This window comes from Triticum aestivum, chromosome 3B, assembly GCF_018294505.1.
Source record: "Triticum aestivum cultivar Chinese Spring chromosome 3B, IWGSC CS RefSeq v2.1, whole genome shotgun sequence".
Classification (NCBI taxonomy): Eukaryota; Viridiplantae; Streptophyta; class Magnoliopsida; order Poales; family Poaceae; genus Triticum; species Triticum aestivum.
The window spans coordinates 13979094-14003275 of NC_057801.1; the positions used below are offsets into that span (position 1 = coordinate 13979094).

The window sequence follows — 24182 nt, forward strand, 5'->3', positions numbered from 1 at the left end:
TTCTAAAAAAGAAAAAACTTGGTGTCCCACGAGTATGGACCAACAGCCGCGAGACCGCGACAGGTGGATCGGTCATGTATTTGTTCCCCGATTTTTTATAATTAGTAATTAATAATTCGGTAATATCAAAACTAGTAAATAAAACATGGAAATTTTAAAAATAGGAAGGACGCCATAAACAACCACGTCCAAACCTGGACGTCATTAAGAACCACACCCATGTCTGGACGCTATTGCCAACAACATCCAGTTGTGTGGTTCGGTCACTGCTCTAATTAAACTGAATTGAGTCATTTTCAGTTGATATATGGAGTTGCATGAGCTGTAAAACCTACTCCCTTCGTCCCATAATATAAGAACGTTTTTGACACTAGTGTAATGTCAAAAACGTTCTTATATTATGGGACGGTGGTAGTAGTTTGTTGGCAATCATTGCTCCGCCTTTGCCCTGCGGTAAGCAACGTCGGCCGATGTTACAAACCAAGCCACTACTCCATCAAACACATGGTTTTACTGCTCCCTCGTGTTGATTCACTCAAGTATCAGGTCTGATTACAGGAGGGGAAACACTAGAGAGGAGAGATTGGGGAGGAAGAGAGCTAACAACATTGCTAGCGCCGCCTCGACTTGCTCTGGGTAGAGGCCGTGGAGCTCCGACATGTACGCCTCATCGGAGGCCTCCGTGCCAGCCACTCCCTCGTCTCCGGATCCTACCTTGCCTCCCGTGCGGAGCCACTCACGGGTCGACGACATCTAGCCACGACATCTCATCGAACTCAAAGTTTTGGTGGTCGTCGGCGCCGTGCAGCCGGGCCGACCAAATGCCATATTCTTTGGCGTCCTCCTCGGCGGAGTGGAAGGATCCGAGCCAAAGCTTCTCGTGGGTGTGCCGATCCGTGATCTCGGCCACCCGCGTCCCCAATCCCATTGCCACATGTCGATGTATGGCTTTCGAGGCGGCGGCGAACGGGGAGCTCGGGGAAGCCGAACAGCCTGCCGCGGGAGGCTGATGGGGCGGCGCTCGAGGAAGCGTCGCGGCAATGACGGAGGGCAGCTAGGTCGGCGCTGCTCTCGGGGCTACCCATATTCGCGCTGCGGATGGGCAGTGGGGCGAGGCGTCCATGGGATCCGGCCATGTCGGCAAGGGTGGGGCGCGGGTGTTGTGTGTGGGTGGTAGGGGGGCGCCTGCGAGAAGAGGGCGGCGAGGGATTAAGGAAGAGAGACAAAGAGGCGTGGTGTGCTTTTACTCTGAGACCGAGCGGTCGAGTAATTTTAGGCGCTCGGCTCGGCGAGGAGTAAAATATATACTCCACTGTAGGATTTATGGGATCAGCTAGGTCCCGGTTAGAGGAGTAAAACTGATTATTTTTTTTACTCTCTAGAAGGTTTTAGGGATCGACTAGAGATGCTCGAAGCCTTATTAGGGTCCTTCAGTTCGTTTCGTAATCCCTTCGGATAATCTATAGGAATAAGAGCGACACTACTAATAGATGAGACACTGTCTCATCGGCTGCTCGCCATTATGATCCACCAATCGACATTTCTTTGGTCGGGCAAACAGATTAGGGTGGGGACAGCTGATTCTGGGTTTCTGGGCTGGGTTGGTTCAATCATACACTGGACGCCGCTAACACTAGCGTCCAGACCTGGACATGGTTCGCAATAGCGGCCAACATGGACGTTGTTACTCATAGCGTCCTTCCCATTTTTCAAAATTTTAAGTTACCTTTACTAGTTTTGGAATAATTGGTTTATCCTTTATTATTAATAAAAAAAATCGGATTTGTTCCCCTCCCTCGTGCATCGTGAGCAAAGCAACAGAAGTGAGAAGTGAGAAGGGTCATCGTCACCAGTGCCTCTCACTCTCGACTCTCTCGCCTCGACGTATCAAATTAGATCAGACCGCACCATTCATCCAGCAGCATCAATCAGAATCAAATCACTCTGTTCGTCTGTCATATAGTGTAAAGTTGGTCGATAGTCTCATCGGTGCAACATACTTGATACTCCTATAACACACATGACACATACTCCCTCCATTCTAAATGCAGCGTATATTTGATTTTAAAAGTCAAATAATGTCTATATTTTTAGCAAGTTTGTAAAAAAACACCCACAATAAAATATTATTGTCATTAGATTTGTCGTGCAATAATTTTATATTTTATTTAATTAGTATTTTAGATGTCGGTAGTTGTTATAGTCAAACACACATATTTATTTGGTTTTAAAAACATACGTATTTTTTATACTTTTAAAAAACTAATATGTACTCCCTCCGTCCGGAAATACTTGTCATCAAAATGGATAAAAGGGAATGTATCTAGACGTATTTTAGTTCTAGATTCATCTCTTTTTATCCATTTTGATGACAAGTATTTTTGGACGGAGGGAGTACTACATTATGAAACCAAAGGAATACTCCCTCCGTTCTGAAATATAAGTTTTTTTAGAGATTCTAACAAGTAACTGCATACAACGCAAAATAAGTGAATCTACACTCTGAAACATGTCTACATACATCCGTATGTTTTAGTTCATTTGAAATGTCTAAAAAGACTTTTAGGAGTATTTAGGAACGGCGGGAATACTATATAGGAGTAATAAAGTTGCATGTTCCTCAGATGTGTGTCAATGGATGTCCTTTGCTTATTTCTGTGTACTTGGCAACCATGCGATGCATGCAGGCATACATTTTTACTTCTTGCACACCACGCCTTGGCCGTCCATGCATGCCGCCGCTGCAGGTGACGGCAGTGAGCTCCGATACCACGTTGGCGCCATGGACATTTCCACCGGCATTTCCATACGTCAAATCGGTTCACGTAGTCGGAGCGGTAGGTCTGCCCGACCACGCCGTGGACGTCCTCCGTGAGCGCGTTGAACTTGGAGACCAGCTCGAGGTGCGCGAGCAAGTCATTGGCGGTGACGCCGTAGCAATGCACCCTCGAGTCCTCCGTGGTGATGGGCACGGTGTTGGCCCTGACGCTGAACTTCCTGTCGAGGGCGACAAGCACGCCCGTTGGTCGCCTTGGTGCGGGTGACTGTCAGCTGGGGGACGCGGCTGGACGTCCACTTGCCAGTGTCGTGGCCGGGTAGGTGCACGGGCTCGCCGTCCAAGGTGATCTCCAGGTGCTCGATGACATCATCCCAGGTGCCGGTCTTCCTGACACCGATGTAAAGGCGGTGGCCATAGTTGAAAAGCACGGCGATGGCCTGGATCCAGGTGAAGTCCCGAGACATGCCGCTGTGGCCACTCTTGCCGATGAAGTGTGCGTTGATGTGGAGGTCACGGTCGGAGACGACGCAGAAGTCGGCATCCCTATGGCCATGGAAGTAGAAGGTGTTGTCGTCACCGCCGATGAACCGCGGATCGCCGCTCGCACCTGGGGTGTTGCACACTGCACGCACGCACGTCTATAGCACACAATCGGTCAATGCTTTTTTTTAGGTTCATCGGTCAATGCTACAATGTATATTGTATCGCATTTTACTACTCCCACCATCCCGTAATATAAGAGTGTTTTTGACACAGCGCTCGTCTATTAGGGACGGAGGGAATACTAATTATGCAAGAGACTCTATTGGTTGTTGGTACTTGGTAGATGGATGGAGTGCTCAACACAGACGGGCTTGCACGTGTTGCAATCGGCGTAGCAGGATTGAGGGCAGTAGGAGGGGCAGTCCATGTTCCGATTGCAGCGGTAGGGGTTCTCCTTGCGGCTCTCAGTGCACTTGACACTCATCGGCTTTGGTTTCGGCTTCGGCCCCTGCGCCTTGGGCGGACCCTAGGCCTTGGGCAGCTCTGAGGCGGGCTCTTAGGAGGCCCTTGTGCCTTGGGTGGGCTTTCAGGTTGCCCCTGTGCCTTGGAAGGGCTCTGAGGCGGGCTCACAGGAGGGCCCTAGGCCTTGGGTGGGCTTTCAGGTGGCCCCTGAGCCTTGGGAGGGGCTCTAAGGCGGGCTCATAGGAGGGCCCTGGGCCTTGGGTGGGCTCTCAGGAGGGCCCTTGGGCTTGTCTTCCTTGGGCTGGGGCCGTGGCCCAGACTGCGCCGCGGCAGTGGTGCCGAGCAGGAGGACGGCAGCCGCCAAAGCGAGCGCGACTCCGAGGTGCCTCGCCATTGCCAAGGCCCTCGCGCTGTTACTCCTAGCTTACAGTGTAGCCTTGGTAGTGTCTTTGGTCTGGTGATCTATGGTTCGTGGGTAATTTACAGGCGATCGACCCATGGAGTTGACACCTAAACCCTAAATGCACCTAGCCCGATTGGTACGGCGGCGCTAGCTTGTCAACGCCAGCATATCTTCACCCGAACGATACATGGTGCTTTACGCTAGCCACTAGCCCCTAGTTGCTTAGCCCCCATGCATGCCTATGCAAGTATAGTAACGCACGTTGTGATGTTTATTCCATGAGTGGCAAGATTATTGCCAGGATGCAACTTAATCTTAAGTGAAAAGATGCTAATGCGTGTACTTAACTTGCCTGCTGGAGCAAGCGATGCCATTGCCAGCGTTTCACCGTCCTTGGTTACAATATCTCCCACTAGCTTGTTTACCCACTTCTTTGTCTTGCATTTCGTTCTATAATTCTGTCAATGCAGACATGCAACGCTTTGCACGCGAGCAAAAGTCAGTTGCAGTTGCAGGTGATCGAGCAGTACTTCCCCCGTCTTGATTTATAAGCCCCCTTTAAATTTTGACTAAGTTTTATAAAAAAAAAATTAACCAATAAATTATCAGTAGTATGTACCGCCACAATAATTATATCCAAATTAACCAATAAATTATCGAGCAAGAAACTTAGAGATGTTTGAACTACCGGAGAAGGCAAAGGAATAGTAATATAAGCATGGAACTATGGAAGCAACTCAGATAGTGCGATTGCTACTTCTTTTTGTTTGGATCAGTTATATACATGACAGTGCGAGAAGAAAACCATCAGCAGTTTCAGATTTTGTGCTGCTTGCAGGATGCACTCTTGTGCCAATTTCGCTTGCTGGATCTCGCCTACATGCAGTACTGTGTCGTCGTCGAGGATGGCCACCGTGCAACAGCAGTAAACTAGTCGTCCTGCGGGTTAAAAGGAACCTCCTCCTCTATGTACTAGCTGCAGAACCCACTGGTCAAAGCGCCTGCCCTGCATGTTCAGATGGTCAAAACTGTCAGCTTGTCAACTGCAAATCCTACTGATCTTCAAGAAAGGAAAGAGTAGGATGTAGGTTCCTTTTCCCAGGATAATTTTTCATGGGCTTTACATCGATAAAACAATAAATGAAACAGAACACAAATGAAAACAACCCTCATACACTGATACCTGCTTATTCACACAGTAACATGCATGCATGGTGAGACCAAGACCCATAAGGCCTTGTTCGGTTGTGTGTGAATCCAAGTGGATTGAAAGGGTTTGAGGGGGATTTAAACATCTTCTAAATCAAAATACGAACCAATCCTTGCCAATCCCCTCCAATCCTCTTGGGAGGAGGATTAACCGAACAAAGCCTAAGGAGATAAATTCCACAGTTGATCGAAGCTTACAAACATCGTTATATAGATACAGATGCGGCGCAGCGCCCAAACAAGTTAACATCAATATATCTTGCGTGGATCTTGAAGATGCAGCGCACACATAGGGTAGATGTAGCTAATACATAGTTACTTGTAACGGTTCGTAATCTCAAATGAAATTGAGGATTCTCCATGACATCTTGATTTTCATCTTCTGGGAGCAACTTGGTTGGGCACATACGTGGCTAGTTCTCAGAAATCTTCAAAGCAGCAACTGTCATCATACAAGTACAACACAGAGTGCCAGCAACAGAAGTAAAAGATAAAAAGTATGAGCAACGTTGGAACTTCCTCATTTGTTCTTTTTGTAAAACAGGTTATCAAACTCGAGGCGAAAAATCAAGGTAAAAATTCTCAATTACAGATAGATGTACCAACATGGCATTGATAAACATATCACATCCTTGCTTCCACAGGAAGCACAGAAAAAACACAACATGTGCTTTTGTGAGAAGCACAGATATAATTCCGCAAGAAGTACGGTTTTGCTTCCACGTGAAGCACAACATTTGTTTTCATGAGACGTGCAATTCTTCTTGAAAGCACATCTACCCTTCTACCGAAAAAGGAAAAATGTCCTACCGCAAGAAGCACAACTTTTCTTATGCAAGCCTAGAAAAAAGGAAAAGCACAGCATGTGTTTCCAAAAAAATGAAAACATAGTTGTGCTTCTGGCCTTCGATTTTTTCTTCTTTCAATTTTATTTTTCCCGGATTCCATTTTTTTGCATTTTTTTGTATTTTTTGTTTTCTTTTCGGTTCCGGATTTTTGTTCTGGGTTTTCTTTCGATTTTTTTGTGAAAAAAGTTGTTGAAACCTATTAACATGTGATCTAATTTCGAAGATCTCAACGCGGAAAATCAAATGATTAAAATGGTTCAGAATTTGGATACACGGTTCAAGAGATGAACCTTATTGAAAAAACAAATACGAAAAAAAAACTACAAGGTTGCGACAAGTGGCGCACATGTAGTGCGCTGGTGGGATGTTACTTTTGCAAGCATAAGCATTAACTAGTGATTTTGAGGTCCTTCTTGCAGTTCTCACTGCACTTAACGTGCATCGGCTTCGCCTTCGACTTCGGCCCTTGGGCCTTGGGCGGCCTCTCAGCAGGCCCCTTCGGCTTGTCTTCCTTGGGCTCCTTCAGCTTGGGCCCCTGGGCCTTGGGCGGCCTCTCAGCAGGCCCCTTCGGCTTGTCTTCCTTGGGCGCCTTCAGCTTGTCGGACCGGGCGGCGGTGGCGGTGACAAGGAGAAGAACGACCGCCGCCACAACCAGCACGACTCCCAGGCGCCTCGCCATTGCCAAAGCCCTCACGGTGTTGCTCCTAGCTTATAGTATGGTCTTGGTAGTGTCTTTCGTTCTGTTGATTATCTGAGATGGGTGCGTTTGTATGCATGGTTCCCATGGAATTTATAGAGCATGGATACCTATGTAGCTCACTTGGTACGTGGTGCTCGTCAACGGCGCCGGCCTATCTATCTTGGCCGGAATGTAAGTTGCCGCTCGCTTGAAGCGGCAAAGGTTATGCGTTGGCCAGGACGCGACCTAATCTTCAAGGAAAAGATGCTAATGCATGTGCTTAGCAGCCTGCTAGCGGAAGCGATCCCAGAGTTTCACCGTCCTTGATTACAATATCTCCTAGTGTGTGTTAATTACTCTTCACAATGAGCAAAAGTTGCAGGTTGATCGAGTAGTACATATGTACTAGCTGTTTCAGTGGTATAGACGAACATGACCCCCCTCCTTTTTTTTGTTTTTTTGGTTTTTGTGCAAAGTACATTAACCCGGACATTTTTATTTTAGTACGTGTTCCAGAAAAGAAATAGAAGAATGTGACTATGCGACATTGTATATGTTAGTGCAATGCGACTATGCGAGCACATTGTGGTTATCTGAAGCCCCAAGAACCATAGAAGATTAAAGATGGTTAGACGGGACACCGTGCTAGTTTGAAAATAAATGTCAGTGCCCAAACAAATAAACTAGCTTCTCGTCGTCATCACTTTGCGCATCCTCTGCGTCACTTGTCAGGCTGCTGAAAACCCCAAGTTATTAGAAGAAAAAAGGAACAAAATGCAAAGTCACTTTGGGTGGGCTGCAGCCAGTATATCTCCCAAGAAAGGAGAGGACAACCTGTCAACGGCTTTACATCGATAAAACAATAAATGGAACAGGACATAAATAGAAACGACCCTCATATGTACACTCTGATCCCTGCTTACAGGCAATCATCAAGCTCTTAGATCTATTTCAGACAGTAACGTGCAACGTGCATGCAGGGTTAGAAGACCGGGACCCCAAAAGAGCTAAATTCCGAAGATGATCGAAGAAGCATACTGTGAAATAGTCACCACCGCAGATAAACTTTTCCAGTTCATATGCATATATAAGACGAATGGCATCTTCTGTGACAGATTGCCACTCTTTCTCAGACACAACCTGAACCAAGCTTATAAATATCTTGCACTATATAGATAGATAGATAGATAGATAGATGCGGCGCAGCGCAGACACCAAGTTAAAATTAATATATCCTGCGCGCATTGATCTTGAAGATGCGGCCCACACCTAGGGTAGATGTAGCTAATACATAGTTACTGCTAACGGGTTCGTAATCTCAATATGAAACTCAGGGCCCTCCATGAAAATCTTGATTTTCATCTTCTGGGAGCAACTTGGTTGGGCACATAGGTGGCTAGTTGTCAGAAATCTTCAAAGCAGCAACTGTCATCAAACAAGCAAAACAGAGTGTCAGCAACAGAAGTAAAAGGAAAAAAGTATAAGCAACACTGAAACTTCTTCATTTGCTCTCTTTGCATCACACTCGTTGTCGAGCTAAAGGCTAAAAATTAAGGTAAAAATTCTCACTAACAAACAGAAAAGGAAGCCATGATTATGTAACAAACATAACCAACATGCCATGTTAAATTACCAAGCAATGATGTCTGAATTAATGGACGAGTAAAAAATCTATCTTAGCTTCGTTACTGTTTTACTGTGTTTACGTCAATTGATATAGTTATTCTTAAAAAGACATTGGTATATACTATATATATACTGAACAAATGCTTCGAAAATTAGTTGTCCCGAAATATGGACACATAGGCACACACCTTCGCGGACAGGGACTTCTATAGAACCATCACACTGCCAGTATCCAGTAGTTGTGCCAACCTGCCAAGGTAAAAGAGAGATAATGTTGCCAACAACAAACAAGAGATCATCAATACAGTCACATCCGAGATGGCAGTTCATAAACTTGACTTCAGAACATTTAGTTTGTACTGAACATTTGGTAACGTGAGTCTATTTAAATGGAACAATGTGATGAAAATTGGGAATCGGTCATCACATGGAACGATGGATGTGAGAGATACAATCAGTGGCATAGAAAGAAATATGCATCAATAACAAGACTGTAAATTAACATAATCAAAATAATCTCCGTGCATAGCAATCAGTTTGCTGGTACAGTACCAGCAACACTAGAAGACATATGTGGTCAAAGTAACCATTTGATTGCCAGTCAAAAACGTAAGTAGTAATGATTTGATACTATATGTGTTCTCTCCACTCTGTCGGTTGAAGCCGCCAAGTGGTGTCCCTTTGTTTCCTTTGGGATTTTCACAAAATTGCAATCATGTTGCACTTAAAAGCATGCATGCCTCTTGTTTGTACATAACCTTATATTTTCTAGTTCCTACAATCCAAAGAGGCCTAAAAATCGATAACCGTAGCAGCTAGCTTGGCATAAAAATGACAGGAGTTTGAGTAGAAGTCTTGCCTGCGTGGTTGAATTGGGAGCCTCAGCTGCAGAAGATACTTTGTGGCCGATCAAGGGAAGCAGGTAGCTAAAACGGGGATTGGCAAGGAACGTATCCTCAAATATAGGATCAAGCACATACTCAGCGCTGACGTTTGGTCCAAACTGTGGGCGTGTACAACGGTGCACCGACAAAATACTATGCTGCAAACCGAACAAAACAGCTCTGTCACATTACCTTAATTCAACAGTGTTTGAAATAACAAGGATTTCTTTGGCAGCGAGATTACAAGAAAGAAACATATTTTACCCTATATATAGGCTATGTAATCAAGATCTACTTTTCAGTTTTATGCATGTACCTTGTTGCTCTTTTATACTCCATTTATTTTGACTATGATCAATAAATTACTTTGTACTAATTAAACAATTGACCACATCGATCTTTGGATGCATGAGGGGGGGGGGGGTTCCCCTCTAATATCTAAAATGAACGGGATTTATAAAGGGAGAGAGATATTTCGCATGGAATATTATACTCCCTCCGTAAACTAATATAAGAGTGTTTAGATTACTACTTTAATGATCTAAACGCTCTTATATTAGTTTACAGAGGGAGTATTAAGCAATGCTCACTTTGTCCATCGCTGCAAACAGCTCTGTGCTGTAATGCTCCATGTCCACAACCCCGTCTTTATTGCGCCAGTCGACATGAAAGGCTTCAGATGGAGGCCCATAGTAAATCGGGGGAAGAGGCCAAGATCCAGCATTCTGCAATGAGAATATTACAATTTTTATCCATGGATCAAGGATTTAAGGATTTAGGGTGTTCACATTAAAAAGGGAAAATGTAACATTTGTATCCATGGATTAAGGATTTAAGGTGCTCGCATTAAAAAGTGTGTGGGGGTTGTCTTACCTTTCCAGAGCAACCATCCATGGACGGAGGAGGGTAAGGCGAGTAGCGTCGATCGGGGGACCGCTCTGCTCTAGGAAGAGGCCGCTCTTTGTGGAAATGAGGTGTTGGCAGCGGCGCCTTCTTCTTCTTCTCCATCTCGCTTGTAGGATCCTAGAGCACAGACAAAAACAAAGTGATGAAAGCGGGTTAAAGGTAGGTATCGGCTACAGAAACAGACAGTATGTAATTAGCCATAGCACTGCTGCAGAAGAGGCAATTTTTTATCAAAGTACAGGTTGCAGCAAAAGAAATTGGCAAGCATGTTTATATCAGTAAACAAAAATGCAGCAGCACATGGCAATGCTGTACTAGTAGTACTTGATGCTATTTGCATCACAAAGTAAACACAGAGAAGTTAAAACCAAAAAACCCACGAAAAAATGCTACTGCTCGCCGAACTACATGTGTGCTGCTTCTTTACTCCCTGTGCTGCATGCCTAATGATATGCAGCAATAAGATAAGCCCTGCTTGTATCATCACGATTTAGCCATGATACAGTCCAGAGGAGTCCATAATATATGTTGCAGCCTAAAAAACAGCAATGCAATGGACCATCTGAAACCCTAGAGCATGTGTTTAGTTCCAAGAATACTATTTTCAGGAACAGTTGACCAACCCAGTTACGTTGTAGTTGGTTACACCTAGCTAGACAAATTAAAATGAGAAGATACGTAGACCTCTATTAGCAACAAAAGGGTCTTGAGAACCAAGGAACATATTGTTCAGATGCAAATTAACTAGACCATGCAAGTGATTGATCCATAATATATTGCCGAGTGCATGCCAGTTCAAACAGAAAGGGTAACATTTGTATCCATGGATTCAGGTTAAGAAATATGCAGGGCTTGTCTCACCTTTTTGGAGTAATCATCCTTGGAGAGAGGAGGGCGGAGTGAATAGTGTTGATCAAGGTAGTGTCGTGCTCTAGGAAGAGTGTACTCTTTGTGGAAAGCAGGCGCTGGCAGAGGCGCCTTCTTCATCTCCATCTCGCCTGTAGGCTGTTGCATCCTAGAGCACGACGAAGGCAATGCAAATGAAAGCAGGTAAAGGCAAGTTATGGATAACAGTAGCACTGGTGAAGAAGAGAGAATGTTGGGTTTTGTTACAGTGCAGGTTGCAGCAACAGAAATTGTCTTCTCGGAAGAGGTTTTCGCCCGCTTTATATATAAATCAACAACCAAACAAAGTACACACAAGGTGATCAAGTAGCCCTCACACAGTGCCTATACTAGGATAATCAGATCACGCAAGCCACATACCAAGAGAGAACAGGAAGAACTGAAAACAACGCCACGCTAACACCCTATAACACCTAAGCTCCACGACAACGCCCCAAGCGGGAGAACGGCGCTAGGCATCGCCGCTGCCGAGTCCACACGGACAAAGGTTTTCACCCGGAACCCGCCGCTCCACCTCTAACCGCCCACACAACCAAGAGGGAAGTCCATCACCGCCACCCATGGAGCCCGCCGAAGAGCCAGCAGAAATTGTCTAAGCCCTTTTTATCAGTATAAAAAAAGATGCAGCAGCACATGGCGATTCTGTACTAGCAGAGGCACCATAGCATGAAAAAGTGGGTACATCGAGATCAAGAAAGGCGCTAACTGTTCCCTAAATCAAATCAAGCCGGTCGACTCAACCAAGATTACCTACGAAGTCTTGACAACCTAGCCACTCCAGATCTAGGGTTTGCAAAGGGGCGGATCTAACTAACCGCGGAGGCCAGGGGCATTTTAACAAATCTAATCGCCGGATGAAAACAAGATATCATACCTCGAACCCCAGGGACGGCGACGGAGGCGACGCGCGGCGCGGCAGAGGCGGAGGAGGAGTTGTGTAAGGCACGCTGGGACGGGGACGGGGACGGGGGCGGAGGTTGTAGGGCACGGGGTGGTTCACGATCGGTCTCTTTTTGTGGTTCACGATCGGGACTCGGGTTGTCGGGTGGGAACAAAACCTGTCCAAGTGGGCCGCGCGCCGCGTTGCCGGCCCGGCACATGACACACCTTGGGCTGTGACTAGGCTGCGAGGCCAGGCCCGCGTGCGGGCACACCACAGCCCCCTTTTTTCTTCAAAATATCTTCTACTCCTAATTTATTCGAAATCAAGAGATAAGAGAAGGATGTTACCACATGCCTCCTCAGAGATCAGCGATTTCTTGATGCGTTTCTGGACGTCGGATCAACATCTGGATGAACCTGAGCCGTCGGATCTGGAGCTGGCACTGCTGAAATGAATAGTAATGGCAGCAAAATGTAAATACCATGCCCCCACCGGGGCATTTTGGTCATTTCACGTAGTGGGGATATAAAAGGGGGCGCTCCTATCCTGTGGCGGAGACCTAGCCGCCGCCTCCTCTCTCCCTCCCTCCCCTCCCCTCCCGCGCGCCTCCTCTCCTCCCACCCACATCGCCGCCGCCGCCGCCCACCTCCCCGCGCCGTCGGCGGCCAGATCCATCGCAGCAAAGCCCCCCCCCCCCCCTCCCCAACGACTAGCAGAGGGAGGACGAGGAGCACGAAGGCGGCGGCAGCGGGGAGGAGCAGCAGCAGGGCAAGGCGTCTCCTCTCCTCCGACCACGCCGCCGTCCTGCGCGACGGCGAGTGGGCGCCCGCCCTCCCCGTCCGCGAGCTGGTCCCCGGGCACGGCGGCGGCTCCCGAGCCCTCCTGCTCCGACCCCGCAGAGTGCTCGAGTCTGGAGGGGCAGCAGACGGTGGTGGGCGCTTGCGCCGCCGCCATCTCCTTCGTCCTGCCCGCCTGACCCCCGGCGCTCACTTCCCTAGCGTCGTCGCCGTCATCCACAACCACCGCCACCGCGCCCCCACCCTCTCCCCGTCGCTGCAGGCCCCCACCTTCTCCCAATCCCCTCACCCTTCTCTCCCGTGGCCAGTGGATTCGCCCCTCGTGGGATCGATTCCTCCGAGCCAGCGGTCTGCATGGCCGGACGGGAGCGGCGCGGCCCCCATCGGTGCGTCGGTGGCGATGGCCCTGCGGGTCGAGGCTGACCCCCAACGGCGCTGGCGCTGCGTCAAGCCGGCGCGTGCTTCTGCTCGCGGGACAACGTGGTTAAGCGGCGACGAGATGCTCGTCCATCTCCTCCTCACGGACCAAATCGTCGAGGATTCCTCATCCATCGACGCGCCCAAGGTGAGGACGGATCCCGCCTCCCGAACACTTTTCGAGTTCGCGTCCATTATCGGTTCCTGCTCGTGCGCCTTGCCGATTCCCTTGAGATTTTGACGCCCCTGCAATGCATTCTCTTTCTCACGGCTCGTATTGGGGTTCCACAATGATATCTCGTGATGGGGTTGGCTCCTGCGCTCGTCTTTCAAAGCCCTTATTAGATAATTCCCAACGGTAACAGGCAGATTGGGTTGGATTCAAAGCCCTTATTAGATAAAAAATTCTTTGTAAAGCACATCATCTTGGTCAGCACCTTTGTAAAGCTCGCTGAGGCCATATTGGTTCGAGTGCTAGAGCTGCACCTGTTGTTTTCATTTCCTGCTATCCGATTTGATATGAATCTTACGTTTTCGATGTACAGATGTGCTTCGCCAAATTTTGAAAAATCTTGATGATTAACGCTTTAACTTGAGGAGATATTTCCATAAGAAGTTCAGTTTCTTCCTGTACTAGGTTCTATTAGCTTATTCTGAATCTGAAGTTGACATCACGAACCACTGAATCGCAATCAGATTTTTTTTTCATGTGTGTATTGACTGGCATACATCTCATGCACACAGACTGGTTCCTGATGGTGCAGCCAACCTCTGTCTTCCTCCCCGACGGCGGCGTCGAACCAACACTGGGTTATGCTACCCTTGGCCGTGGCCTAACACGTGCGGACTGAAGCGTTGGTCAGGCACCCACTGCTTGGCTGCACGTCTGGGTCATCTCAGATAAGCTAATCTATCTCTTCTTTAAAATAAGATCATGTGCTTCTCTGATCCGGTTGTAGTAAGTTGTACAAGGCCTTAGCTGGTTGTCAGGAGGAACCTTCACCTCATGGCTAAAACTTGGATAAAACTGTGGGCATACAAAATACATCTTTGTTTTTGTTGCCTTATAAACATGGCTGTGAAAGAACCGAATATTGGAAAACAACTGTATATCAATTCTCACTTACTCTGGTATTTCTGAAAGTGAAAGGGGTGAAGGATAGTGTAGTGAGCAGAGAACACACAGGTTATGTTGAAAATTTTGGTCGATGTTACAGTCCATTAGCTGGCAGAAATATAGCACAACTAGCATGCCTAGATGCACACAACGTTGATGGTAAGATATGCTTGACAACTAACTAACAAAATCAGATTATTCATTTCATAAATGTAGAAAAAAAATAAGTATGGTCTTCACAACGTGTCTTCTTCTATGATTCGGTAACTTGCATTCCAATCTTATTTGTCTTCTTCTCATTGGGCATGGTGTCTTTAGGTTATCAAAGGGGATTGTGTATGGCTGTTGACAATCCAGATTGTGGGCAGCTAAGAGGTTAGGATTACTCATGTAAATTTTTGCTTATAAATAATATAATAACGCAGTAGTAGCCTCTCGTACTATTTTTTGTCAAAAATGGTGTGATACTAAGATTTTCACTACAGTACCATCCGTATCCAATGTAACTCGGCTATAGGTTATCCAAAGTAATGATGTCTATCACTCTGGTTGATTTGCGATATGGTATTATGGGTCCATATGCACCTGAGCTTTGCTACTTTCTCTGATTACCATGAACTCTGTACACATGAGCATGCCTATGCCATTGTCAAGTGCTACTCCAAACACCATTTACTGCTTTAAAATATCTCTCAACTTGGATAGAGCATCCTGAAAGGTCCAGATTTACACAACATGATATTTTTACTATGAGGACCCTTACTTCTAGCACTAGGTTTTGATTGTCTGTTGTTTTGTACATCTTTTACCAATATGATTTTAATCTTTAAAAAAGATCATATTCTGGACTCACAACAGATTGGATAGAGCATCCTGCAAGGTCTGTGAGGTGCAGATGATATTTCAGTGCTCAGTGTGCAGCTTATTTTGTAGACATCGCGGTTTCAGTTTGCAATATTAGACCTACTTGTATCAAGGTAGGGTTGACCATAACTGAACTTTGAATTTGTTTATACAGTATACATTATGCGCTTCATCCAGTATACGTTATGCGCTTCATCCAATAAAAATATGAAATCCATGTGTTGCTTTGGCTCTCTTGATAGCAATTAATTGCGTATATTCAACTGGCCTTCTGGTTGACTAGCATAAAAGGTCATATTCTATTTTTGATGTGAGCTATCCTCCTATTCATGTCCTGGAGGCTTTGCTTCCCAGGTTTATTGCTTTTGCAATTTAAAGTTTTGAAGCACTGCCTCACATTTCTTTAATTACTATTAACATTACAAACTGGGCTTCGAATATCATGGTTTTTCACTGGGAAATAATAGCACATTTAGCTTTGTCTGACCTATTTATTATCGATTAATGTAACACTTTACGATGTAGATGCTGGCAATGGGCCGTTAGCTACGCGCTTATAGTTTGTAGTTATGCACACCAGGTTCCTATGTAGGCCTATTTATGTTGCAGAGGGGAAAACTTCTCTGTTCCGTCCACTTGCCTACAGTGGTGGCGCATACAAGTTGCATGTGAGTAGGCCACATATCTTGGTTTTTCCTGTTACTTCTGATTATCCATGTGAAAACATTATTTTACAATCAGCTGTGGTGAAAAAATTATTGCAGTTGAGTTGGTTAATTATCGTACTTAAATCTCGCCTCCATGCACGGAATTTTAATGGGGTTAGTATGCTTTGTACTGACCCAAGAACAATTCCTTATGATGCTCACCATTTGTGCATTTCTTTTGGTCTAGGACAAAGGGTATGTGGAAGACTGGATTTGATATTATCATGGAATGATAGCTATTAGCGTGTTCCTGGCTCTCGTTTGCTGTTATTCCTTCATAATTGCAACAAAGTGAGTATTGTAGGCTCAGAGAGAAATCTTCTGAATTTTGTAGCCCGCATCTTTATTTTCTTCCTCAACAATTCATGATGTACCATGTAGTAATTTTGATTTTTCATTCGGATGTTATTTTCTTTACAAATCCGCAAGCAACACACAATTCATGTTTGTTGTTTTAGTCTTGCTAATTCTTGACACGTTCCCATGTTTGTTTTGTGAGAGAGCTTTTGATGTCGTATCTATGCTCATTCTTAAAAGATACTTGTTTGGTTGATTGCATTATGAAGAAAGTAGACCATTTTAGACCGAAGATATGGATTTATGACAACTTCGAGATGAGTTTGGCTGATGATGAAACTTTCAAATTAATGACATTTTGATTTAGCACGTGGTTAGGTTATGCTCTTAGGAAATAAATGTTCTTCTGTAATTTTAGTTTCAAGTACTTTTGATTGATAATATGGAGGATATGTATTTATGGTAATGTTTTCTATTGGTATTATTTAGGGATGCAAATCAATATCTTGCTCTGGCTATGCTGTGCAGTGGCCTAAGCGTTGGACCACCGGGTGGATAGGGCAAGCGTGTGATGTGCCAGGGCGTAATCTGTGTCGCTGCTCCGCATAGAGGAGCACACCATCGAGATGGCCCAAAATGGAAACACCGTAGGCCACAACTCTGGTGGGGGCCTCCATGGTTGCTGACGACCAGATGCCACCATGGTCTCCGACGTCGTCATGGCCCTTGCCGCCAGCCCACAACACAGTGCCGAGCAGGGGGGTGTGGCCGGCGGTGGTCATTGATATCTTCAGCAGCGTCGGGTGTTGGCCACTTGCGCTGGTGGCTTTCTCCCGCTTTTGGTGCGTCACATCTTTGTTCATTTCATCCTTCCTGTTTATTGGGTACCTCTGCTTCTAGAAACAAACCAAACCTATTATTTCTACTAAATTAACTATATACTCCCTCCGTTCCTAAATATAGGTCTTTCTAGAGATTTCGACAAGTGACTACATACGAAGCAAAATGAGTGAATCTACACTCTAAAATATGTCTATATACATCCATATGTGGTAGTTCATTTGAAATCTCTAGAAAGACTTATATTTAGGAATGGAGGGAGTATATTTGTTCTGTCCAGGAAAATGCATAAGAGGAATTTAATGGTTCTTATATTTGCACAGCTACACTAACATTGTCACAGAGCAAGCACAAAAGTCTAAATTTTATGGTTTCATTTAGTTTTGGTCTTCAAATTGGCACTAAGTGCTTGGAATTGAGTCCAAGGACGAGTAGTCACACAATGCAAAGTTTAGTTTTAAAATAGTAAGAATATATGATTCATTTTTCCTTTTTGATAGGTCAAATACATAATTTTACCCAGATTTATGTAAATAGATAATTGATGTCTTATAGATCTACTATACCTCCATATTTTATTGTATTGCTACTGCTTTCCTTTATTTTTCTATCCTGCATATCCAATATACAACATACATAATAAATTTCCAGTCTCTAAATCTGTAGACAGGAAAAAAATAGCTAAACATGATTATAAAGTTTTCGCTGTTTTTTGGCCTGATGAAATATAATATCTGTTATAGCTCTAAATGCTTACTGTGCTCTTTAAACCTTTCATGGGCATTATAATTGAAAAGTAACCTAAAATCCTTAATTTCATCGAGCTTGCTATCTAAAAAATGCTTAGAACTATTGCTAATATACCATCCTACGGGTGCTTAAAGATCTACTTATGAATCAGCTGCATTTTCCAATAGGCCAACTCCTAATCTACGGCTGTTTCGGCTGTTGGATCAGATATGTTTAGTACAGAGTAACCGCATCGAATAAATGTGTACAGAGCATACAGATTAAATATACTTTATAAATGAATATGGGGTAAGCAATGTCGGTTAGGTAATACTCCATTCTTGCCCAGTGAAGGACAAGCTCGCTCTTGGGCTACCGCTAGGTGATCTAATTGACTCGGGGGTGTCTTTTCTCAAAAAAGAGAGGCTCAACCATGAGAGCATGAGATCTTTGCACCTGTATGTCTTACCTATTAGTCATTCTGCTAAATAGTACTAATTAAATAATTGTTTCTGATAAATAATCATGCCTTTCTTATACAGGTTTTTTGGTGCGTTTGTGCTTGTCGGCGGGACGGTGCAAGGCGCAACTCCGACGCGGTTCCTTGCCGGTTGGACGGCGTTCACGCGCAACCCCGGCGTGCACTGAGTACTGCCTCGGCTACAACCTCCCTCGGTGAGCTCCATCTTCTTCCTGCTCCTCTGCTTCGGCTACTGTATGGGACATGGCCATGGCTACATTGATCCATACATCCATCTAGAAATAAGAATAGAAGCTCCTCAGGCCGCACCACAGCGATTTGGGATTCCTGGCCGTCGGATCGGGTGGCTTGATCGGATCTGGGCCGTCGGAGCGACCCCTGTAACGACCTCGTCCGTCGGATAAAAAAAAGTTACTGCTGGAATGAATAGTTACTCCCGTTTCGTGCCACCGCTCGTAAATAGCCTGCCCCGCCGGGGGCATTCTCGCCATTTCGCTTTGTCTGTGGCGGTGGCGTTCGTGCTAGGGCGATGATGATTAACTGTGGCTGGAATGAGTGTGCCTTTGAGCAATCATGGCACCTATGGGTATCAAGTTGGATCCTCCCTGTTGTCTCTAGAATCCTTTTTGATCCTGTGATACCTATTGATCTGTCCTTGGATGGTCATTCTTGTTGAGTGATAACCAGGGCAGCTCCATTGTATAAACAGATTGATCTGGTGATAAGAGATGATGGGGGTAGGTTATATGATCGAGAAAAGGCGAATCTGAGCCCACTATGCAATGAACCCTAGACCCTTTTTTACTTGTATATCTAAAGGTGTTGCTTATTTATGCTCCAGTGTTTATAGCCATCTTCCATAAATCTGAGCCATTGAGCGGACATTTCCTTTTGTTTTCTTTGGTTTGTTCTGAAGCTTTCCCCAATTCTATCTGTCACCACTGCATTTTGTGGATCATGCACCAGACTAAATGTAAGTGAACTTTGAAGGATGCATGTTTTGTTAGCTTTGTAACTTATTTCCTTGCTAAGTAAGCATTTGGGGTTAATTTGTTTTGTTGCCACCTTCTTTGTACATATAGTTTTGCATCGATTTGCCTTGCACTCTTCCCGACAAGCTTGTAATAGTGTTGAACTTTGTTCATTTAGGCATAGCAACTATTTGAATTATGAAAATTTGCTACCATTTGGTTACCACCGGAAGTTTGTCTATTGATAAAACATGGTTCAGGAAGGCATTTTGTCTTCTATGTTTTTTTAATAGAATTCTGATTTGGGGCAACGATGATTGACCACTGCTAATATAAGTACTTTCTTGAGCAATCAAGCAATTTGCTGATATAAAACATGGTCCAGGAAGAACACGAAGAATACAACTGGTTTCATATGTACTTTATGCTCATCCCTTTTAATCTTCGAATGATATAGGAGATTCTGTTGGTGCTCTATTAACATGATTGTTGTGTGCGTTTCTGTTACGTAATAATATTGTTGACAAGATATTTTACGATCGGAAGTTGCTGCCCGCCGGGTTGGTCTGCAAGAGGATGCCTCACTCTCTCTCTTGCTGCGTAATTAACATGAATTCAGCTAGGCGTTAATGTGCAGTAAGAGGCAAGGTACCATCTCTCTCTCTCTCTCTCTCTCTCTCTTCTCTGATATGATCTATTTAAGCTTCTATGTCTTAATCAGCAATTAGATTACCACAAATTAGGTATGCATTTTGAGGTTATAACGCTGCATGGTTCTGAGTTTTAGATTTAATTAGTCACTGTTGAACTATACATATTTTAGATCTTGGTTCTACTTTTCATTTCAGAAAAGTGTTTTCTTTTAATTTATATTTATTTTTTTAAGAATGTGATATTTCCCTTCTAGGAAGAGTTGATCTCAGCTTCTTCCAAGTATAATTTGACTAAAAAGTAAAAAGTGAGTGTCGTGTTTCTTAAATGGTCACCATATTTTACTGTACTGTTTGTCATGTGAATAGATGAATGTGTAACTGAATGTTCTTTTCTATTCATGGTTGATTCACTGTTGAACTGTACATATTTAGGACGCTGTCAACCAAAGGCGAGAGCAGCTACATCTGTTGTATGCATACTTGCATTATTGTTTTCCTTTGGACTGTGATGTGATGAAACCTGATGTTATTACTTCTCGTATTTACGGGAAATAGTACTATAATGTGCTTATAGAGAGGGCAACACCAAGAAAGATGAGCTATATTGAAAGGTGTATGTTAAGCTCTAAAGGCAAGCACGGCCTTGACACTGGCGGCCGGACAACTCGATCATGGCGTCCACTCTAGCGTGCAGTTCATCGGAGCCGTCACGCAGATAGGTATATGTGTGCATGCAGCCAGGCCTTAAATCAAGTAAATGGAGCAAAAACAATTTGGGTTCCCATTGAAGTGCATAGAATGCACAATGCATTATGTGCCATCGTAAGCAGTGCATATAATAGCTACGATTTGCTTGATTTTGGTTCGTTTTATCCCTCTGAAGATTGAATGACCTCTCTTCAGGTGTGCTTGGTCCGCAGTGACGACCTTTGGGCCAACAACACATGGACATTTTAGAGATAAACTATTGCATCAGGTATAGTGTATTGCGGACAAGCCGGACATTAGTGTCTAGGTATTGATAGTTTGAGATAGAAATGCCAATATGCATCTTCATTTATACAGCAGCCCATGCGTGTGGTTAGGGATGTAAATGGCAAATAAATGGTGTCCGCAAGTCCCGTTTGGTTAGCGTTGCCTAGCTTCATAGTTCATTTTTGCAGAAAATAAAATAAAATTTTAAACTGTTCGATTATATAGTGGGTTTAAACGGGATTAAATGGGACCCGGTTGACATCCCTACGTGTGGTAATATTTGAGAACGCCAAAAGATTAGGGGAGAATGAATAAACTTGCTGTTTTCTCTCTCTGTTGGCTGATCGCGCAATACATGTTGGCCGATTTTTTGGTTTCCTATATATCGACAGAATTGGGAACGCCAAAACTATACAGAAAATAATGGGCTCACAGAGACACGTGCAATTGGGCCTTGGTCATTGGCCCATCTCTTACAACTTACAAGCAAATCTTTATCTTCTCGTCTTCCTGCTCGTAACTTCCACCGATTGAACGCCTTTAAAAAAAAACTTCCACCGATTGAACGTACAGGTCTACACGAGACTATGAGAGCTGCTCTCCTGCCCATGGCAGCCATTGGAAAAAGCAGTAGGGTACCCTAGGTCTTGAAAATTTAGCCGGGGCGACCGACCCTACATGACCCCACGCTAGATCCGCCCTGCTAGGTTGGATTGAAATATAATTGCTTGGTAAAACTGATGTCTAAAAATAGTGCTTACTTCTTCTGCAAAGAAAATGTTGTGCCACATGCTCACCCATGAGAACCATCTATTCAGCTATTATCTAATTAAGCATTGAACAATTTGATTATGATATGCACTAATGGTGGTCTTCTAACTGAATGACATTTGCAGAAATTTGCTTGGCGAAGATCTGGGACACTCGGGTACATTAGACCCATGAGGGTAATTGATTGTTTTCATTTGATTATGATGCAGGGCCTAGGAGAACCATCTCTTTTTCATTATATAAATAGTAGTACAGATCATTCTTTACCTTTTTATGTTATTCTGTTGCTTTGGGCATTTCCTGCTTCTATTCTCTGCTGCTACTCTGTGTTAGATGGTCATTGGCCATATAATGCCACTAGATGTAGTGTCTGATAGCATCTTGTATTGCTTCAGTTTTAATCAAGTAAACTGGAGCAGGTATCTGCCCTGTTCAAATAGCAATGAAAATTGTTGTTTTTGTGTGCTGCAAAATATAGCTCAAAATTTTCTCCTTTTTTGCCTTCAAAGGACCAAGCTCATCTCAAATTTGTGAGTTGCATTGTACAGTTCATATTTATTGAACTGTATGCAGTTTGCAGCTGGATCTCTTTGGTTTGTCATCATTTTCTAGGAATTTAGTTAAAATAATATATCAAAGTTGTCATGTTGGCGACATGGCGTGACGAGCCAAAACTGCTTGATGAAATGTTGGTGTGTGCTTACCCAGAGGAGCACGGCTTTTGCTCTCGCCACTGTTGTGCTCCTCCTCTTCCTCCTTGGTGCTCGGCAGAAAGATCTCAGGCTGCCAACACACAAATAAAATTGTGCATCCTATGATTTTGTGAGCATGGGGCTGAGCCATGGATGACCAGTGAGCATGTATAATTGTAACAAGTTAATTGCCCGTAGTTTGCCACTGGCATAATCGTAAACACATGGTGGGTATTTTATTTCCTATGCTCACTATGGCAATGTTCAGGCTGACAAATGAATGGCAAGTTCTTTATGCCTATAGAACTATTACATTATATTTTGGCTATGATGAGACACACCATTGGCTCTCATTGTGTACTTATATATGTAGGCTGCTATGCGACTATTGTCAGTAGCTTTCTCTATAAACGCCTTAGTTTTAATGTTTTGTACTATTCGGCTGCCCTCTAATGTACTACCCAGTCTTCAATCCCTTTCTATATAAAGGACTTGCTTCAATCATTATGAATGGTCTTTCGACTTGTGGAATGTGTTGATTTTTATATAATGACTTGCTCTATTCCTGATCTATGATAATGCATTGCATTTTTTTTCTATTCCTTTGTGACAAACTTGATCTCTTCATAAGATGAAATATTAGATGAATTGCTTTGGGCGTCGAACCGTGTGCTAAGGTACTGTTTTTGATCTCGCGCCTGAACCAGGCAACGTGACGGAGGCCATGCGCTCAAGTGGGAGGCGGAGCTTGCCTCCCCCAATGACGACGGCTTCGACCCCAAGTGGAAGTGGGAGGCCAAGTCCAAGCCATGCACCGCCGGCAAGGTTGAAACCAAGTGGGGCGCCGAGGAAGCCAACGAGGATGACAAGAAGCCGGCAAGAAAGTGCGTCCAGATCAAGGAGATCCCCATCGGCTGCGACATCCAGATCGAGGTACTCAGCAGAAAAGATGAAATTGTTGTGATGAAATATGGGATTTCCAGTACTCCAGTAGCTAAATGATGAAATGTGGGAGTAGATTCAAGAGGAAGATTGCAGTAACTTACTCCAGTAGCTTAGATGGAACTTCGCTGTTTTGGAATTTCCAGTAGCTTAGGTAGTAGATTTCCAATAAAATCTTGCCTGAGTGATGTTTGCTTGGTTCCTATGAATCTTAATCTTGGCTGTGTGTCTCTGAATCTTAATCTGATGGGTGCTACTATGGATAAGGTTGGTTGTTGTTGATTACTGCATGAGTGTATTCTTGTTTTTGCATTGAAAAGATGGTGGTTCAGTTGCCTGCACATGTGAATATTTCTTCCTTTATTTTGTTATCTTGTTTGAATGCCTACGTTAAACATGGATTTCTACTAATTTGAGCATTACCTACTTGACCAAAACGTTCGGACAGGCACCCTCGCGCCAAGGCACGTTGCTGATCTAGTCACTAGTAATTGAGGAGCGCTCCCCGCAACGATTAGTCGGGGAGCGCTCCCCGCGCGCCAAGTGTCACGCGTGGAGCGCTTGAAGAGACTTTTCTGAGGCGCTCCACGCGCGACACTTGTGCGCGCACGGCTTCTCCCGTGATTTCCGGTTTCCCATTGTGGTTTTTCCTTTTTTCACTTTAGTACTTATATTTTTAATGTTTTGTAATACCTTCTGATCTTTTTTGAGATCTGTTTCTCTCTGGTGTGGGCAAACCGTCGTCGCGCACTGTTCTTTCTTTGCCGTCGTTTCCGCCCATCGCGGCCGCCGCTCTTGTCGCGTGGTTACGGCGGCCCCTGTCCCGTCCGCCGCGCTTGTTGCCTGCTCTTACGGCGGTCC

The 24182-nt window shown here is 44.6% G+C and overlaps 2 protein-coding genes, 1 long non-coding RNA gene and 1 pseudogene across 29 annotated transcripts; 1 reads left to right on the forward strand and 3 right to left on the reverse strand.

Annotated features, from left to right (window-relative positions):
* Positions 1–2402: 2402 nt before the first annotated feature.
* On the reverse strand, positions 2403–4118 carry LOC123067147 (uncharacterized; annotated as a pseudogene).
* A 2292-nt stretch (positions 4119–6410) lies between these two features.
* Positions 6411–6931, reverse strand: LOC123064343 (formin-like protein 16). Its single transcript, XM_044487839.1, has one exon. It carries the CDS (start codon positions 6861–6863, stop codon positions 6573–6575), a length of 291 nt encoding a protein of 96 aa, XP_044343774.1. The 5' UTR covers positions 6864–6931; the 3' UTR covers positions 6411–6572.
* A 993-nt stretch (positions 6932–7924) lies between these two features.
* Positions 7925–12210, reverse strand: LOC123068260 (uncharacterized). Its single transcript, XM_044490784.1, has 8 exons — positions 12060–12210; positions 11393–11445; positions 11141–11294; positions 10247–10396; positions 9964–10098; positions 9349–9531; positions 8678–8738; positions 7925–8288 (listed from the first exon to the last, which is right to left on the reverse strand). The coding sequence occupies exons 3-8, from the start codon at positions 11291–11293 to the stop codon at positions 8260–8262; spliced, it is 711 nt and encodes a 236-aa protein (XP_044346719.1). The 5' UTR covers position 11294; positions 11393–11445; positions 12060–12210; the 3' UTR covers positions 7925–8259.
* A 552-nt stretch (positions 12211–12762) lies between these two features.
* Positions 12763–23606, forward strand: LOC123068261 (uncharacterized). 27 transcript variants are annotated; one of them, XR_006431652.1, is made up of 10 exons: positions 12765–13430; positions 14027–14774; positions 15258–15376; positions 16158–16261; positions 16796–17109; positions 18379–19936; positions 20516–20660; positions 20845–20917; positions 21813–21844; positions 23087–23606. It is a non-coding gene; the product is annotated as an uncharacterized lncRNA (long non-coding RNA). The 27 variants fall into 27 exon arrangements; XR_006431638.1 differs by having other exon boundaries at positions 12764–13430; positions 18379–20660; positions 21813–21863; XR_006431647.1 differs by having other exon boundaries at positions 12764–13430; positions 18379–20660.
* Positions 23607–24182: the final 576 nt, after the last annotated feature.

Coding starts and splice junctions, on each gene's coding strand:
- LOC123064343 (XM_044487839.1), bottom strand. CDS start 6,863: ATGGCGAGGCGCCTGGGAGTCGTGCTGGTTGTGGCGGCGGTCGTTCTT.
- LOC123068260 (XM_044490784.1), bottom strand. CDS start 11,293: ATGCAACAGCCTACAGGCGAGATGGAGATGAAGAAGGCGCCTCTGCCA. Junction 10,397..11,140: donor AGGATGATTACTCCAAAAAG/GTGAGACAAGCC, acceptor TCTGTGCTCTAG/GATCCTACAAGCGAGATGGA. Junction 10,099..10,246: donor TGGATGGTTGCTCTGGAAAG/GTAAGACAACCC, acceptor TTCTCATTGCAG/AATGCTGGATCTTGGCCTCT.